The 17,667-nt window shown below is 40.1% G+C and overlaps 1 protein-coding gene across 1 annotated transcript in view; it reads left to right on the forward strand.

Annotated features, from left to right (window-relative positions):
* Positions 1-17,667, forward strand: part of TRDN (triadin) — a 205,717-nt gene that overhangs the window by 78,135 nt on the left and 109,915 nt on the right. Inside the window, exons 13-14 of the mRNA XM_086632103.1 lie at positions 2,454-2,516; positions 3,360-3,422. Of these exons, the coding sequence (XP_086488229.1) occupies positions 2,454-2,516; positions 3,360-3,422 (126 nt within the window). The remainder of the gene's footprint in view (positions 1-2,453; positions 2,517-3,359; positions 3,423-17,667) is intronic.

Consider the following 17,667-nt stretch of genomic DNA (forward strand, 5'->3'; position numbering starts at 1 on the left):
AACTCCGTAGGCAGAGATGTCATCTCCTTGTGCTTTAGGCTACTTGCAGCAAAAATTCCTGCTACCTCCTGTACATCCTCCACACAAAGTTCCACTTCTCAAAGCTCTATGTCTCAGCTACTGGCTCTCAAGACACGTATGGCTCTGAACCTTGCTATGAAACTTGGAGCAGATTTCATGTGGCTTATTCAGGCCTCAAAAGCATGCTACATGCTACACATCACAGGCAGAAATGTGTCTCTGATTAAAGAGAATCTTGTTGATTGTAAGGACCTTAGGCTTACAAATTACTCTTGTGCATCACCTAGGACCAGAAGTATAAGGAAGCAAAAAAAAAAAAAAGCTAACTGCAAGAGAGGAGTTGTTAACAGTGTCACCAGAACTGAGCCACTCAGAAAAAAATGAAAATCACAGAAGTACCAGCAGCACTTCAGTCTCTGGTTACTAGGAGTAGATGCTGGTGGAAGCAATACAGTTAGAAGGAAGCTTTTTTTCTGACAGTAACTGATAGACTTGATATGATTAACAGTTTCTGTTAAATCAGGCAGAGTAAGCAAACAACTAAACGACCTTTTAGAAATTAGAAGAGTTGTACATTGCATGTGAAAGCGAAACACTGAAAAGTCATAGGTGGCACAGGAAAGTAGAGCTGTGGAACAGCTTGTGTGTAATCTGAGGCTGAAGTCTTCCATTTTGAGGAGGCAGCCATGGTCCCTATCGTAAGTCTCTGGAACAGCATGTCACAGAGAGAGACACTCCTGAGAACCCGAGAGATAGACAATAACAAGAATATTCAAAAATAAAAATGAATAAAGCTGCAAACAAGCTTGTGGAAGATGAGCACTACTCCGATGCTCTATACGTGGTTAAGAAAGCTGAGCATCGTAACGCACGCTCACCACACAAAGGAAGGTTTGAAGTCCAGCACGCTCAGGGTTTCAGCAGGGAGAATTAAGCACACAAAGCACTGGGGGGAGAAACATCCTGTAAAACACATGCAAGGATTTTCTGCTTCATTTTGTCAAGAGAATAACAAGGGAAACACATTGAACAAATCTATTTAAAACAAGAAAGAACTGGAACATGTCAAAAGGATGCTTAATGTTAAACATTACTGTCAGAAAATCAGCAGAAGTATGGTTCAGGGAGATCCTGGATATTGGTAAATACATTGCCTCCACGAGACTCAAAATAACTTTATGAAATGACCACGGACAGACTGTAGAATTCATGTACTCTATGAAAATAGCAATTTTTCTGTCAAACATACACATATTTTATTTTGGTTTAGGAAGCATGCTGTGCAGTATTTCAATTAATTTTTTTCATTCTCTGTTTCTATTTTTTTTCATGCAGAAGAAAAGTCTATTGTGGTAGCTAGAGAAGTGAAAAGTAAGTTTCTTCATTTTATCTTCATGTTAATTTATTCAAGAGATAATAGCATATTTGCTTCTTGGATCTGCTGGCTTCAGAATATATTCCTATATCTCAAATATTTTTCAAGTAAAAACTCTCACTTAAAGGCCTATGGTCCTGTATTTGTGCCATTTTGTATGGTAATAAAACTTGGTATCTTATCCACATTCATAACAGTAAAACATCACAAAAAGAAAACGATAGTTCCACTAGCTACATCAACACCTAATGCCATGCAGCACAACCTGAAGGTAACAAATTTGGCTTTTTGTGGATGAGCAGTTAAAAAGAAAACATTCAGATTAACTATTCTTGTACTCTTGTATTCTTCTCCATCAAAATTAGGAATTACTAACTTCCTCATTTCCTCTACTGTACTCTCAATTTTCTAATTAATAATATTATTGGAATAAGTAATTAAATTGTTGTAGCTTTTTGTGAAAAAAACAATTAACAAATCCTTATTTCTACCATTGTCCAATTACTTGACAAAATTGAGGCAGATATTTTTAAAAGAACAAGTTATATTTTTTTGTAGATGACGCTTTAACTGCAATTCTCTATGAATAACAGAAGTCGTGTAATGACAGTTTCAAAGGTTCAGTTCATAAAAAGTGTTATAAAGATATATCATATAGGCAGGCGTTTCATGGCATTCTGCACGTATTCCCAAGTATCACTTGCAAGTTTTGCTGCCATTCAGTCATTCAGATTTTAAAAAAGCAGCAGAGCAAGTACATGGATACTGTCACCACAACAATCTCTTAGTTGCACCATGTTAATGGACATTATTTCTGGAATAATTATCAGATGTATGTGCTGGTTCCAGTTCTATCTTTAGTGCTACATTCACTCTCTGAGTATTAACCTGTATTTCTGAGCTACTGATAGTAAACTCCTGAATAAGTGACCGTATCTAGAATCTATTACAGTTAGCCAAGGATTCCTGTACCAAATAGATACACATGCATACATACCAGTATATATGAATATCTATACATAAAAATAGTTAGATGAACTTTTATTTCTTTTTTTAGAGAGAAAAGAGGAAAAGAAAAAGACTGATGTAAAGAAGGCTACGACTGAAGCTAAGAAGAAAGGTAAGGTTTGGGAATGTTTCTTATTGGCCTCATTCAGCTTTTACTCCCACTCCTGACTCAAAAACCATTGATTTTTGCTGGGTTAATCCTGCGCTTCTGGCTCTGTATTGTCCTTCTCTTAGTTGCTTAGTCACTATTTGCATATTACTGCTTCTTCGACATCTGATGCTTAATGTGCTCAGTGTCAGATATTTTCTAGATTCCTTTCCCGACAAATAAAAAGTCCTGTTGGGTGACCATCTATGGGCTTGTTAATCATTTAATGGAGTCTCTATGTATAGCAGGACATACTGATACTATCATGCACAAAACTCATGGGAGGTATCACTCAATTCACGGTATGTCACTTTCTGAAGGTTGGGGGTTAAATTTTTTTTTTATAGAATCACAATCAAAACTTGCCATGACCAAACTGTAATGCCTTAGATATCCATCTAAATAGCATTTCGGATCATTCATTCACTGGAAGCATCTACAATCCACTAAGGTCTAGTTTTCATGGGAAAATATTTATATCATTCGTTATTTATTAATGATCTCATTCCTACTGGAGCTTAGGCTAAAAGGTACCACATTCATGCACTGATGATTTTTGCCTAGCCTTTGATGAATTATTGAGGGTCCAAATCATCCACAGTTGATGCATGCTGATTAATTTTAATTTTCAGCTGATTGCTCTGTGGCTAGTTGGGTGCAAGTACTATAAGGGAATAATCTGAACTAAACTTCCAAATAAGTCACATTTTTTTCAGTGTATGCTCACCAGGACTTGGCTGACTGCGTATTTGAGTGTATAATTCAGAGTTCTAGCATATCAAATTACTTTCTTTAATTAAATCTTAGAAAAAGAAGGGAAAAAAGAGAAAGTTCATGAGAAGACCACTGTCCCTGAAATTAAAAAAACAGGTAAGAAATTCAAGTCTGTCATTATCTGCAGTAGATATCTGACTATTTATTGTAAGCACATTCAGGTTTTAAGCATTTCAGATAGAGATGTATATAATTCATTATCTCTTTAGAATCCAAGCTGTAATGTAATGTGACTTCATTATATTTTATATATAATCTTTTATGTGTATTATATATATGTGCATATATAATACACGTAATTCTCAATTCTGTGAACTTGAGATTTTTACAAAAACAATAGAAACACTGCTTTCTCTTATACCCTAAATCAATCAAGAGCATAAATAGTTTCAAAGGGTACATGGCATGGAAAGACTGAATGAAGTGCATCAATTCTTGCAAGAATTTTTCACAAATTCGGCTCATTTGTAAGTAATAAATAGGAACGTCAACATATCAAACCACTTAATATGGTAGAAAATAGTTATCTTTCTGAGATTTTATCCACACCCAGAAAATACTTTTTAAATTTTTTTTTTAAAGTGAATGTCCTGAACCTAATCTCTTTTTACATGCTATTTAGCATAAATAGATAAATTTTTCAATAAAATTACAAATTAATGTTTGAGTCTTGCCTACACTAAAATTGTCATAAATTTTCTTTCCCTTTATTTCAGTAAATTTACACATATGTTTCATGCACAAACGCAAATATATCTCCAGTAAGTTACACAGTCTGTGAAACTCTCATTAAAATCAAGTCTGTTTAAAATCAAGGAGAATGGTCAGTCTGGTAGTTTGGTCATCATCTTAATACTTAGAAACACTGATTCTACTTGTTGTTTTTTCAGACACTTTCTATATAACCTTCTACAAGTCACCAAGTACTCAGATGAACCTTCTGTAGACTAGAGTAGTGCCTAAAACCATGGAGAAAGGTTTAAAAGAGGATTGAAAGATTCAGGACTATAGTTACTATGTTCTTAAGGCAAGCCTTGTGCTCTGTTATCTAATTATTCAAATCTGTTGAATTTTATCAAAAGCTGAAAGGATATGTATCCCATTGTTTACTAACATAGCGGATTACATGTGCAAATTTCAATATGCACCTGGCTTCTTTGCCGTTGAGTCGTACACGGTCTACATAAGCTTTCCTGTTCAAGTGTTTATGGATGGGAAAAAAAAAAGTTAATTTGTGTTCGGTACAATGTAAAACACACAGAATGGCATAGACTATCCTGGAGTGCTTTCCTGGTAGCCCCATATTGAAATATGCTTCAGCCTTTTATAGTAGGGAGTGGCACGCTGGGGAAGGAATGAGGATGAAAGGGAATTCTCTTTTCCAAGTTAAATTGCATATTTAAATGTATAAACACAGATTTAAAAAGAACATAAGCTGACAATTCAAATATCTTTTCTAATTTTATTCTAGTTCTAAGCTTGCGTTTCACTTGAGAATACAGAATTGTAAAAGATTACATTTTATGGCAGAGCTGCAGCATAAAGTTATTAATACGTTCATCTTCACAAGCTGTTGCTAAATCCAGTGAGTCATCCTACCAATGCTAGAAAGACACAAATTAGAGAAACCGAGACATTCACACATTTCTGTCTCTTTTATTAGCTCCATAGGTTGCTGTGTTTTGAAGTTTACCAGCCTTTGTGTAAGAGGATGGTAATCCATAATGTATTCTAGTTACACACGTTGCTGTTATTCCTCGTTCGGCTTGCTCTTTGAATGCGTGTGTACTTTCTAGCTTTGATTGGCGGCACCTATTGTTATCCCTAAAAGGTTTTAAGCCTGAAATAATTGCCACATTTGATCAGCAGAATAGTAGTGCGTAGCCCAGTTTCGAAATGAGGCACCTCAACGTCTGATAGTGTTTACATACTTTGGGCAGACACAGCAAACGAACCTCAGAGCATATGAATCAGCTGGGTAGATAAGCATCCGAAAGCATGCGTGTAGGAACAGCTTCCAATTTTCTTACCTTTTCCCATTAAAAGGGTAGGCAGAGGCCACTGCATTAAAAATTAAACTCCTGGCCCTGGTTTTCAGATCCCTGCGTTACCTCTGGACGCCTCTGGTTTTGTGCCTCATTTTGCCTCCCCCAACCTTTGTGGTCCCCAAAGGCACGGTGCGCGTGGGGCACGCTGCTTCCCACTGCCACCCGCTCCCGTCCCCGTGCCAGCAGGCAGATCCTCCTGCCAGGAGCAGCTGCTTGGCTGCTCCTCACCCTCGTGCACCTCTTCCCAGAAGACTCACCTCTGACCAGAGGCCCCTTAACCAGGCTTTCCCCACAGAGGAACAGTGGCATGTACGGGCTGTCAGGCACTGAAGAGGAAGAGAGGAGGAGAAGCTCCATGAGCACTAGGTGATAAAAACATGGCTAAAAGAATGCTCCAAGAACAGCACTTCCCTCTATTCCTCTTCATCTCTCTTCCTCTAACAAGGAATGCTTGTGATTGCAAATACTGAATATTTTTGCTGGTTAATATTTTAGATTAGCCCTTTTGTCGAGGAGATAATTTTATCTCTAGTGTTACCAGAATGGAATTTTTTATTGCTCTCCATTAACTGCATCCCTGTGATGTATTTGTTTATTTGCACACTAGCTCACTCTTTCTCTGTTCCTCTCTTCCTCCATGCCTCTCTCTCTCTCTGCTGCTGCAGAGGAGCAAGAGTCATCTAATGTGAAATGTTCTCAGTCTTTAGTACAGAGTGAACTGAATGATTCTTAATTAGCTTTTAGAAATGCATTGTAGATAAAACCACATTAATCCTCTGACCTTCAGTTCATACAAAAACATTGTGTTAATTGTCCTGAAAAATAGATAATTCCATTGTTACAAACTCAGAGGTCTTGCTTAAACAAACATAATTGTCAGACACAAGGGTCTGGCACAGCCACACTTCAAAACATTTTATGAAAAACTATCCAGCGCTGCCCTGGATAAAGAAGGAGCTGCATCTCCAAATCCCCACGAAGGAGCTTGCTGAGCCTCAGCAGAGAGAGCCTTTGTCAAGCTCTCCCGAAGCTCCTAGTGGTTGGGACACATTGGCTCAGAGGGGTCCAGCCTGCAATCTGGCTGCAAAAGGGACCCTCTCAAAGTTTTGATGCCCAGCCCTTCATGAATATGCAGAGATTGGTGTTTTCAGGTACTCATGTTTGCTTGCAGACTGTTTCCTGATGGCCCCTTTCTCAATAGTCTGGAGCTTCTCTGCTCCTTCTTGTACCAGTTTTCCTAAAATTTCCTGTTATTCACACGCAATCTTTGTCTTTAAGTTTGATTGCTGCAAGCTCTTTTCCCACTTTGTTTTGTTTCTCACAACAAATGACACAGGTTATAGATGAGCTTATAAAGCAAAGAAAATGTCAGCCTGGATCATCACACCATTTTCCAATTAAAGCTCTGCTCAGCTGTCATTGATGATCTTGCCTTCCTTTTATTGCTGTATAATTTCAAATAATAATGGTAATAAAAATACCTAGGTCTTGTGCAGCAGTTTTTCATAGTAAATCTTAGAAACACTTTAGAAGGCTAGTCATTGCCTTTTCCTCTACTTTCCACATAGGGAAATTCAGATATAGAGATGTCACCCACGCCGGTTTTCCATGAGGCTTGCATATCTTCTGAATGCCAAACCAATGCTCGCTGGATTAAAGATCCCAAACTTTTATACGCTTTCATTATTTCCATAAAGAAAAAATAGAGGCACCAACTAATGCAAACAATGTTTAGGAATAAAATGTTTTTGTTTAAAAACATAAGACCTGATCAGCTGGGCAAGTGTTCAGGAATCCCTAGGCTCAGACCCTCAATGACAAATGTTTTAAGGATGTCAAACCCGGGTACCTCCTTGAGCAGTTCTAATCAGTAGAGATAAAGCAAGTCAAGGTTTTGGTGTTCAGATCTACTCAGCCCAGATCAGGGAGCATGATTGGACTTGTATTTTGTTGTGTAGGTACATGCATGCTTCCAACAAAGCATCCAAGTCGTCACTAAGGACCGTTGCAGCCTCTGTCTAAATCAGGAAGCTGAACTGCAGTAGTTGCACATCCAGTGTCGTGGACACATCTATTATAGAACCATAGAGCCAGAGAATCAAAGAATCATAGAATCATTTTGGTTGGAAAAGACCTAAGATTGTCGAGTCCAACTGTAAACCTAACACTGCCAAGTCCCACTAAACCACATCCCTAAGTGCCGCATCTACACATCTTTTTAATACCTCCAGGTGAGTCAACCACTTCCCTGGGCAGCCTGTTCCAGTGCTTGACAATGCTTTTGGTGAAGAAATTTTTCCTAATATCCAATCTAAACCTCCTCTAGAGCAACTTGAGGCCATTTCTTGTCCTATCACTTGTCACCTGGGAGAAGAGACTGACACCCACCTCGCTACAACCTCCTTTCAGCTAGTTGTAGAGAGCGATAAGATCTCCTGTGAGTTTCCTTTTCTCCAGGTTAAACAACTCCAGTTCTCTCAGCCGCTCCTCATAAGACTTGTGCTCTAGACCCTTCACCAGCTTTGTTGCCCTCTTTGGACATGCTCCAGCACCTCAATGTCTTTCTTGTAGTGAGGGGCCCAAAACTGAACACAGTATTTGAGGCGCAGCCTCTCCAGTGCCAAGTGCAGGGGAACGATCACTTCCCTAGTCCTGCTGGTCACGCTATTTTTGACACAAGCCAGGATGGTATTGGCCTTTTTGGCCACTTGAACACACTGCTGGCTCATATTTAGTTGGCTATCAACCAATGCCCCCAGTCCTTTTCTGCAGGGCAGCTTTCCACTATTCTTGCCCAAGCCTGTAGCATTGCATGGGGTGGTTGTGACCCAAGTGCAGGACCTGACACTCAGTCTTGCTGAACCTTATACAGCTGGCCTTGGCCCATTGATCCAGCCCATCCAGATCCCTCTGTTGAACCTTCCTGCACTCAAGCAGATCAACACTCCTGCCCAAATTGTTGTCATCTGCAAACTAACTGAGGGTGCACTCGATCCCCTCATCCAGATCATTGATAAAGATATGACTATGATAAAGATATATCTCTGATGCATGATGCTGTGTCATATGTTTCATACCAGGCAGTGTTAGGACAGAAGAGGAACAATGATGTCTCTTTAGCTACCAAAGTAAATCTTTGCCTCCTGAATAGGAAAAATCTCTGAGGGGTTAAGTTACAAACACTGAGACACATTTTAGCAGTGTTACTGTAACAACCAAGAGAACTCACCCTGCAGTCATGAAAAAATAAACTAAAAGTTAATCTTAGATGCAAAAATTGAAACCAGTACCTTATGACTGCCATAGAACCAGGTTAGCCAGGTTCTTCTGGCTACCCTGTCATCCAGTGATGCTTAACAATGCTTTGAAGGAGGGATGTTACAGTACTAGGTAGGCAGAGTGGAGGTGATCAGGCAAGAGCAAACAAGACCTACCAGGCCCCAGTGACTCTTTGCATGAGTTGACCACAGATCCATTTTCACCAACTGTACTTTCTTTGCTTCAAAGGCCAGTCTTTGTAATTTGAAAAAAAAAAAAAAAAATGATTTAATAAGAAATGGAGGGAAAACACTGTTTTATACACTAACAGTGAGTTCTTTCTTGTGTTCTATACAGACAGGAAGACAAATTCCTCTGATCATTTTTGAATTCCTGGTCTGAATAACAATGAAAAATACATTTAGTTTTGTGACTTCCTTGACTCAACAGTTACCCTTGCAGTCTTGATGGTAATCCTTTCATTACAATAAGAGAACAACTACTGACACCTGGTGGTCAATTATTTTTTTATTTCATTTTATGTGCCTGATTTTTTTGTTACTTGCTTTCAAATGTAGCTATTTAAAGAGTTTGCTAGCAAAATAATGAACCTATTACTTATTTTCATATGCTCCTTATCCTATTGTTTTCATGGCTAGAAAGATGTTAGAATGTCATCCAAATGTGACACCATTCTCAGAAGAAACATTTTGGAACGACAGTACTTTCAGCAGTGCTAGAAAAGTAACTGTGAGTTAAAATGTACCTTATGACATAAGTTTATACTTAGAAAAAAAAAACATTTTTTTTTTTTTTTACGTCTCTGTTGTATCTCAAGAGCAGAGTTTGAAGCTCTTCACTCTGCCCTGCCCACTCCCAGGAGTGTATCTCCAGCTAGGAAATAACTGAAGTGCTGACAGTTTTTAGCAGCCCAGCCTGGGCACTGCCATGTGTCTCATGTTCCCTAATGTGAGAGATGTCACAAGATAGATGTCAGCAGATGCGAGGGTGATGAGTGCTTTCAGAAGAACCCCAATGCATGATCTGCAAGGGCCAGTGAGATCATAGAATCACACAATCATAGAATCATAGAATGGCATAGGCTGGAGGAGACCTTAGAGATCATCTAATCCAACCTCCATGTCATGGGTAGGGACGCCTCTCAACTAGACCAGGCTACTCAAGGCTCCATCCAACCTGGCCTGATGTAGATGTGGATGTAGAGGCTGTTTCAATATAGGCTGCCTACAAGGAAAAACTGGAGTTGTGACCCCAGACCAAGAGAACGTAAGGTATTTTGAAAGCGGCTGGTCACGTACAGAAACCAAAGCATGTTTATTCATGATTTTTCTTGTGGCTTATTAGATAAAGTATGAGGAAAAGGTGAAAACTGCAGTGGTGAGAAACTGGGGTGCACATATATGTGTTATAGTGCATTTGGCCTGTTTTCAGAGTGGCTGCTATAACATGTAGAAGGTAAGAGTTTTGAGGGGTAAAACCCTGTCTGACTGTTTCTATGCTTTTTTTAAAAAAAATAAAATATAGACTGTAGTGGGTTGATCCCGGTGAGCAGCTAATCACCCACACAGCCGCTCTGTCACTCCCCACCCACCAACGGGACAAAGGAGAGAATAAGAAGAGCAAAAGTAGAGAAATCATAGAATCATAGAATCATAGAATGGTTAGGGTTGGAAGGGACCTCAAAGATCATCTAGTTCCAACTCCCCTGCCATGGGCAGGGAAACCCTCCACTACACCAGGTTGCCCAAAGCCTCATCCAACCTGGCCTTGAACACTTCCAGGGATGGGGCATCTACAACTTCTCTGGGCAACCTGTTCCCTGATGCCTCATCATCCTCACTGTAAAAAACTTCTTCCTTGGACCTACCCAAAATTTCCCTTCTTTCAGTTTAAAGCCATTACCCCTTGTCTTATCACTATATACCCTTGTAAAAAGTCCCTCTCCAGTTTTCCTGTAGTACTGGAAAGCTGCTATAAGATCATCTCGGAGCCTTCTCTTCTCCAGGCTGAACAACCCCGACTATCTTAGGCTGTCTTCATAGAAGAGGTGCTCCAGCCTTCAGATCATCATCGTGGCCAAGACAAAGACAGTTTAATAAATGAAAGAAAGAGGAAAAAAAGGGAAGTGATGCAACAGCAATCGCTTATCACCTCCCACAAGCAGACCAATGCCCTACCAGTCTGAGCAACGGCCACCCTTTCCCTCTTCTTCCTCTACCCCCAGTTTTTATTGCTGAATGTGACATTATATGGTAAGGAATATCGCTTTGGCAAATTTGGGTTAGCTGTCCAGCTGTTTCCCCTCCCAACCTCTTCGCAGCTTGGTGGGGGCAGGCAGAGTGGTAAGAAGAGAAAGCCTTGATGCTGTTCAAGCACTGTTCAGCAATAGCCAAAACACTGGTGCGTTAACAATGAATGAGCCACAAATTAGAAATGCAGCACTATACAGGCTGCTATGAAGAAAATTAACTCCATCCCAGCCAGACCCAGTATAGGAACCTATTAATTCACGTGTATTTGCAGCTAGGTTTAGAGACATAAGGAGGAGAGACAAATGTAAAAACTAGGTAACAGAAATAATAAGCAATGAGTTGCCTAGTGATTCCTCATGCAGACAAATGAACGTATAAGAGCAATAATTAAGGGACCACAGTGTGTTATGTGTTGAAAGAATATTTAGAAACAAATCGTGTTAAAGCATACACACCAAGAAAAGGAAGATCAAGTTACAGACCGTAGAACTGTGTGATCCTCCTCTAGGGTATTACTTATCAATATTCTCTTGACAGCTTTCTCTGCTAGACTGTTCATCCACTTGTACATTTCTGCAGGGGCCATGGCTTGGCTTGCTGTGCATTTGTACAACCTTTTGCAAAGACCCTGGCTCTGGTCTCATCTTGACTGTGATTTCAATTGGTAATATCATTATATGAATCAATGCCCGTACATCAAAGCTTATAAAAAACATCTAGTTTTCCCAGCTGGCTGACTGGAGCATCAGGTTTCATCTCCCATACTACAGGCTGATTCATTTCTGACTAATAACTTGCTCATGACACTATTATGCATGTCAGGCCCATCCTGATTTTTTTCTTTCCTACTCCTCCTCTCCTGGATGCTATTCATAACTCACCTGCTGTTTCCTGACATTTTTGCATTAGTAGAGGCTTCTGCTTTCAGACACAAGCTATGCACCCAGCCCTTAGCACTGGTTGTATTTACTAACCCACAGAAATGCTGGATTAGGATTCCTACACAGTTACCAGCAGGTGATGTTATTCACTCTTCTTTCTCTGATATAGACAGGGTTTAGAGGCATCTCTTGACTTCGATAACAATTTCCTGTTTGTGGGTTTTGTACAACAAAATCACAGAAAGTGGAGATGAAAATGACCTACTAGGTCATCTAATCCTTCCCTCTGGCAATGCAGGATAATTCCTTACAGAATATCTTCAAGTGCTTTATCCAGTTTAGTTTTAAATGTCTGAAGTAACTAGGCCTCCATCAATTCCCACAGAAGATTATTCTACAACCTAATAGATCTCACAGTTAAGAAGTATTTCATCCCAGTCTGCCTAAATTTTCCCTTGCTTAATTTTATCCCATTACTCAGAGTTATATTCTCTTGTGACACCCAAATATAGTCTTTCTAACCCCAGGGCTCAATTCCCTACTGCCTCCTGTGTTATATTGCCACTTACATTTACATCTGGAAAGTAGCTTTAAAACTAACAAGGTGAATGGCAAGTTGAGGTTGATATTTTTTCATACAGTCATGAAATTATACACCTTGCAACAGGGAACACAAACCATGGCCACACATCACCTGTGTACAAGGCACTAGAGAGACTGGAACTTGCATGTTGATATGGTGTCCAAATTGGAGAAAGAAGAGAAAAATCTCACTCAAGTTATTTACAAATTAAGGATATACTTCACAGAGAGGAATAAAGTATTCTATTCATCACTTCAGAAAAGGTGACTTTGTTACTGTGGATACTAAGTACCTTCACAGAAAAAAGAAAAAAAAAAAAAAAAACAGCTGCTATAGCTCCTTTTAATCTAGTAGGAAGAGTTTAACAACAATGAATGACTGGGAGCTGAAGCTAACCGAATCCCGACTGAAAATGAGGTACATGTTCTTAACACTAAGAGTGATAAACTGCCACAACATAGGGTGGATATTGCTTTCCCTGATGTCTGCAGAAGATGATTGTTTACCTAATGGAAGATACACATCAGCTGAAAAGGTGCCTGGTTGAAATATAGGAGTCTCTCACAACAAAATGTCAGACTAGATGATAACCTGATGGTGTGTTCTAGCCTTGAACATTATGGAGGTATACCTCAGAGATCCTCGTGGTAAGCTAAAAGAGAATGCAGTAGAGAGTCAGTGCAGAAATGCAGCTGGAGACAAACAGAAATTCCTTTCTGCATTATTTTTATAAGCCTTTGTGAACTGAACACATGACTAACAGTCATCCTCTATGTATTCAATCTTCCATGGAAAATAGGAAAGCCTGCTTTTCTAATTGATATTTCCAGAAATCATCCAGAGACAGATATGGCTATTTAGTAAAAATCAAGTTGTATTTCCCCAACAGGAAAAAAAAAAATAGAATAAAACCAAGGTCATAGTGACAAGGCAAAAAAAAAACAGCAAGTAGAGATGCAAACACAGCAGAAAAGAAATTCCCATGGTCTCCATGTGTCTGGCTGTTAAGGGAGTCTGCTCCTGAAACAAGACAAAAGGCAGCTTAAATATGTCCTACACTTGAAAGTTTCAAAGTACTCAGTGGACTTTGAATTCTATGCCCCATTGTCAGCAGTGATTGACAATATGATTTCAAAGATATTTAGGTGCCTCCAGATGTAGCATGGCACCTGGTAGGATTTACAAGCATGTCAAAGTAGGCCAGGCACATAACTCTCATCATTGATTTTCTGTGAGAACTGAGGTCCTAAACACCTCTACCACTTTTGAAAAAAGTACAGAGGCTGCAGGGTCACTGTGGTGTTTCTGGAAATATTGTCCCTTATTGCCTGTTGAAAGAGTTCTTTAACTGGGAATGGTAACGTTATTTATACCAAGACCAAACAAAACTCTTACGTCCTTCCAGGACATGATTAGGGTTCGGTGTTCAAGAGCTAGAAGGGAGGTGACGTGCAAGGCGTCAGAAACAAGTTTTCATAGAATCATAGAATCATAGAATCATAGAATGGTTAGGGTTGGAAGGGACCTCAAAGATCATCTAGTTCCAACCCCCCTGCCATGGGCAGGGAAACCCTCCACTACACCAGGTTGCCCAAAGCCTCATCCAACCCGGCCTTGAACACTTCCAGGGATGGGGCATCTACAACTTCTCTGGGCAACCTGTTCCACTGCCTCACCACCCTCAATGAAAAAAATTTCTTCCTTATATCGAATTTAAATCTGCCCTTCTTCAGTTTAAATCCATTGCCCCTTGTCCTATCACTACACGCCCTTGTAAAAAGTCCCTCTCCAGCTTTCCTGTAGGCCCCCTTTAAGTACTGGAAAGCTGCTATAAGATCAACCCGGAGCCTTCTCTTCTCCAGGCTGAACAGCCCCAACTCTCTCAGCCTGTCTTGATAGCAGAGGTGTTCCAGCCCTCGGATCATCTTCGTGGCCCTCCTCTGGACTCGTTCCAGTAGCTCCATGTTCTTCTTGTGTTGGAGACTCCAGAGCTGAACACAGTATTCCCAGTGGGGTCTCACGAGAGCTGCGTAGAGGGGCAGAATCACTTCCCTCGACCCGCTGGCCACACTTCTTTTGATACAGCCCAGGATACGATTTGCTTTCTGGGCTGCCAGCGCACATTGCCGGATCATGTTGAGCTTCTCATCCACCAGCACTCCCAAGTCCTTTTCCTCAGGGCTGCTCTCAATCCATTCTCTGCCCAGCCTGTACTTGTGCTTGGGATTGCCCCAACCCACGTGCAGGACCTTGCACTTGGCCTTGTTGAACTTCATGAGGTTCCCACAGGCTCACCTCTCCAGCCTGTCTAGGTCCCTCTGGATGGCATCCCTTCCCTCCAGCGTGTCCACAACACCACACAACTTGGTGTCATCTGCAAACTTGCTGAGGGTGCACTCGATCTCTCTGTCCTTGTCTCCAACAAAGATGTTAAATAGCACTGGTCCCAGTACCGATCCCTGAGGAACACCACTCGTCACAAGCCTCCACGTGGACATTTAACCGTTGACCACAACTCTTTGAGTACGACCATCCAGCCAATTCCTTATCCATCGAGTGGTCCATCCATCCATGTCTGTCCAGTTTAGAGACAAGGATGTCGTGTGGGACATTATCAAATGCTTTGGATAAGTCCAGGTAGACGATGTCAGTTGCTCTTCCCCTATCCATCAATGCCGTAACCTCATCATAGAAGGCCACCAAATTAGTCAGGCTGGATTTGCCCTTAGTGAAGCCGTGTTGGCTGCCATCAATCACCTCCTTATTTTCTATGTGCCTTAGCATAGTCGCCAGGAGGATCTGCTCCATGATCTGCCTTCCCCTGCCTCCCCCTTGTCTCTCCCTCACCTTGCAGGAACAAATGGCTCAACGTAAGACTAACTCTCCATTGCAATTGATGTGACAACTCTGAGGTGGAAGACTGACCTCCTCTTTCATTTGAGTCGGTTTTAGAGAAAACTCTGTCTCCCTTCCCATCCTTGCTAGCCTCCATGTGTTGTGCAAACAAAGCTCTAGAAGAGAAGGTGAATATTCACTGTCTGAGTTTTAAGCACCTTTCAGTGGCTCCTTTGCTAACTACTGCAAGTTGAGCGCTTTAGAGGCTGTGCTGAGTATTGTTCAGCCCAGACTTGTTTCTTTGTGTTTGCTCTTTTCCATCTTTGACTGCAAAAAGCTAGGAGTGATACGAAAGAGGCAAATGGTGAATGGTGGTGGTAAGATCTGGTTGGCAAAGAATTAGAAATGTCAACCTTTTAATACAGAGAAAAGGAAAGAAGGCTTGGGCTTGTACTACAAATTCACTTTTTGATGAGTTGGCAAGAGAACCTTCCTTGAGCAAAGCATAGGATTCATTTTGATGTCTGACAGGCAATCTCTTCTGAAGTTGCATTGTCAGTCTTGTAAATAACTTCTTGGGGAAATGTGATACGAGAAATTATCAAGCTTGAAGGTGATACATATTCAATCTAAAGTCCACACAGGTAACCAAATAATCAGTTTGCCTTTGGACTTTTAGATGTGTAGAATGAAGTACCTGTGCTGTGCAAGCAGCTGGGTGGCATAGTTTTAATTAAAGAATCTAATTTATTGCATCAATCCTGTTTATGTTGGTCTGGGGATTAATGTAATGTTTATTTTTCCAGTCACATCCAGAAATAACAGGATTAGAATATGCCTATGCCTCAAACAAATCAAAGTTAATCTTTTTAATGAAGGAAAACACTTCTGTGCCCTCAAAATAAGATTTACATCTGAGTCAGCAGGCCTGATACTTAGGATAATTATTCTATGTGAAACATCCATGCACAGACACATCAGCCAGATTACAATGACATACCTACGCAGTGCTACCTATTTTCTGCTATCACTCAATAGACAAGTTGAAGGCTTGACGCACAGTTAATAAAGTCAGTAGGAATCTTCAGAGTTTGGGATTAGGCTGATTTTCTTTCTTTTCTTTTGCTTCATGCTTAAAAAGAAAAAGTAAATTTTCCCTTGACCTTGAAATGAAGTTTTAAAATCTTTTACTAAATTTTAGTGAACACATGTCTGATAAAGACTTCAATGTCACTTATTTGAAAGCATACTTCAGTCTCTTGGATGTCTTTCTTCTAGAAAGGTTCATAGACCAGAGGTATCCTTGACTTATAATCGGGCATCCTTTACACTTCACTCTTAGTTACAATTGTTTAACCTTTCAGTAAATGTTCCCAATGGCCATGCTTGTTCTCTTGATCTGTTTTTCAAAAAGCAGAGCCAGCTTTGTGGCTTTGCCATACGTAACTCTTAGAGACTAAGTTGGATGAAGCATTATTGAATGATTAGAATAATAGAATGGGCAGATGTTCTTAAACGGAAGAGTCATACATAGCTGTGGTTATAATGCATTGATTTTTAGCTTGATTGCAGTAGGTTCTGCATGAGGCTGCTCTCTCATAGATTTTGCTTCACTTACTGGAGTGTAATTAGAGTAGTGTGTCACCTATAAAGATGAACGGATGGACATTACATTATTCGAGATCTTCCTTTCACAGAGTGAGAATGCTGACTGCGTCTATGTTCAAAACAAAAAATATCTTCACCCTAGTGATAATGTCTACAGATATCATCTGTACATCCATCCATCCAACAGAAAGAAAGATATTTAAATGTGTTGAGAAGTACAGAAAGAGATATCACAAGGACACATAGCATACATACACTTGACAAAGCCTATCCTGACTCTAAAAAAATCTTTTGTATTTCAAAAAGTATAGATGATGAGCTTTCTTAAGAAAAATGTAGCGAGTACATCCCCCATGCTGTCTCAAGAAAAGGTAAAAAATGTTGAAGAAAATTTTCAGCTGTTACAATATTTACACTAGTTCAAATGACAGTTTATTCCAGGAAAAGATCTGTTCTTAGATTTCAGGAATTAATGTGTGACCTGCATTTGCTACACACACAAAGCATTACCTTTTCCCTCAATGACTGCAGCTTGTGTAATTAAGTGCACTTACAGCTTCCTGTGTGTGGCTGACTGTGATCTCACATTGTGCTCAGGAGTTTTGCTTTTTTAAACCACTCCTGATGAATGCAGAAGGCAATGGAACATGTTTCCACGTGCTCAGCAATGAAGGGGACTGAATCCATTTCAGCAATTACAAAGTCGAAAGGAGAAATCACTAATTAGTGGAACCATGAATCATTGGTACAGTTGAAACTGGCCATTCCCAAAGCGCAGGCTGTTTCTTACTACAAGTGTAGCTGAATCACTTGTTAGTTCACATCCTCCCTCCCTACTTGCTTTATTTTTTAACT

The sequence above is a fragment of the Tauraco erythrolophus genome, chromosome 2 (genome assembly GCF_009769465.1).
Source record: "Tauraco erythrolophus isolate bTauEry1 chromosome 2, bTauEry1.pri, whole genome shotgun sequence".
Classification (NCBI taxonomy): domain Eukaryota; kingdom Metazoa; phylum Chordata; class Aves; order Musophagiformes; family Musophagidae; genus Tauraco; species Tauraco erythrolophus.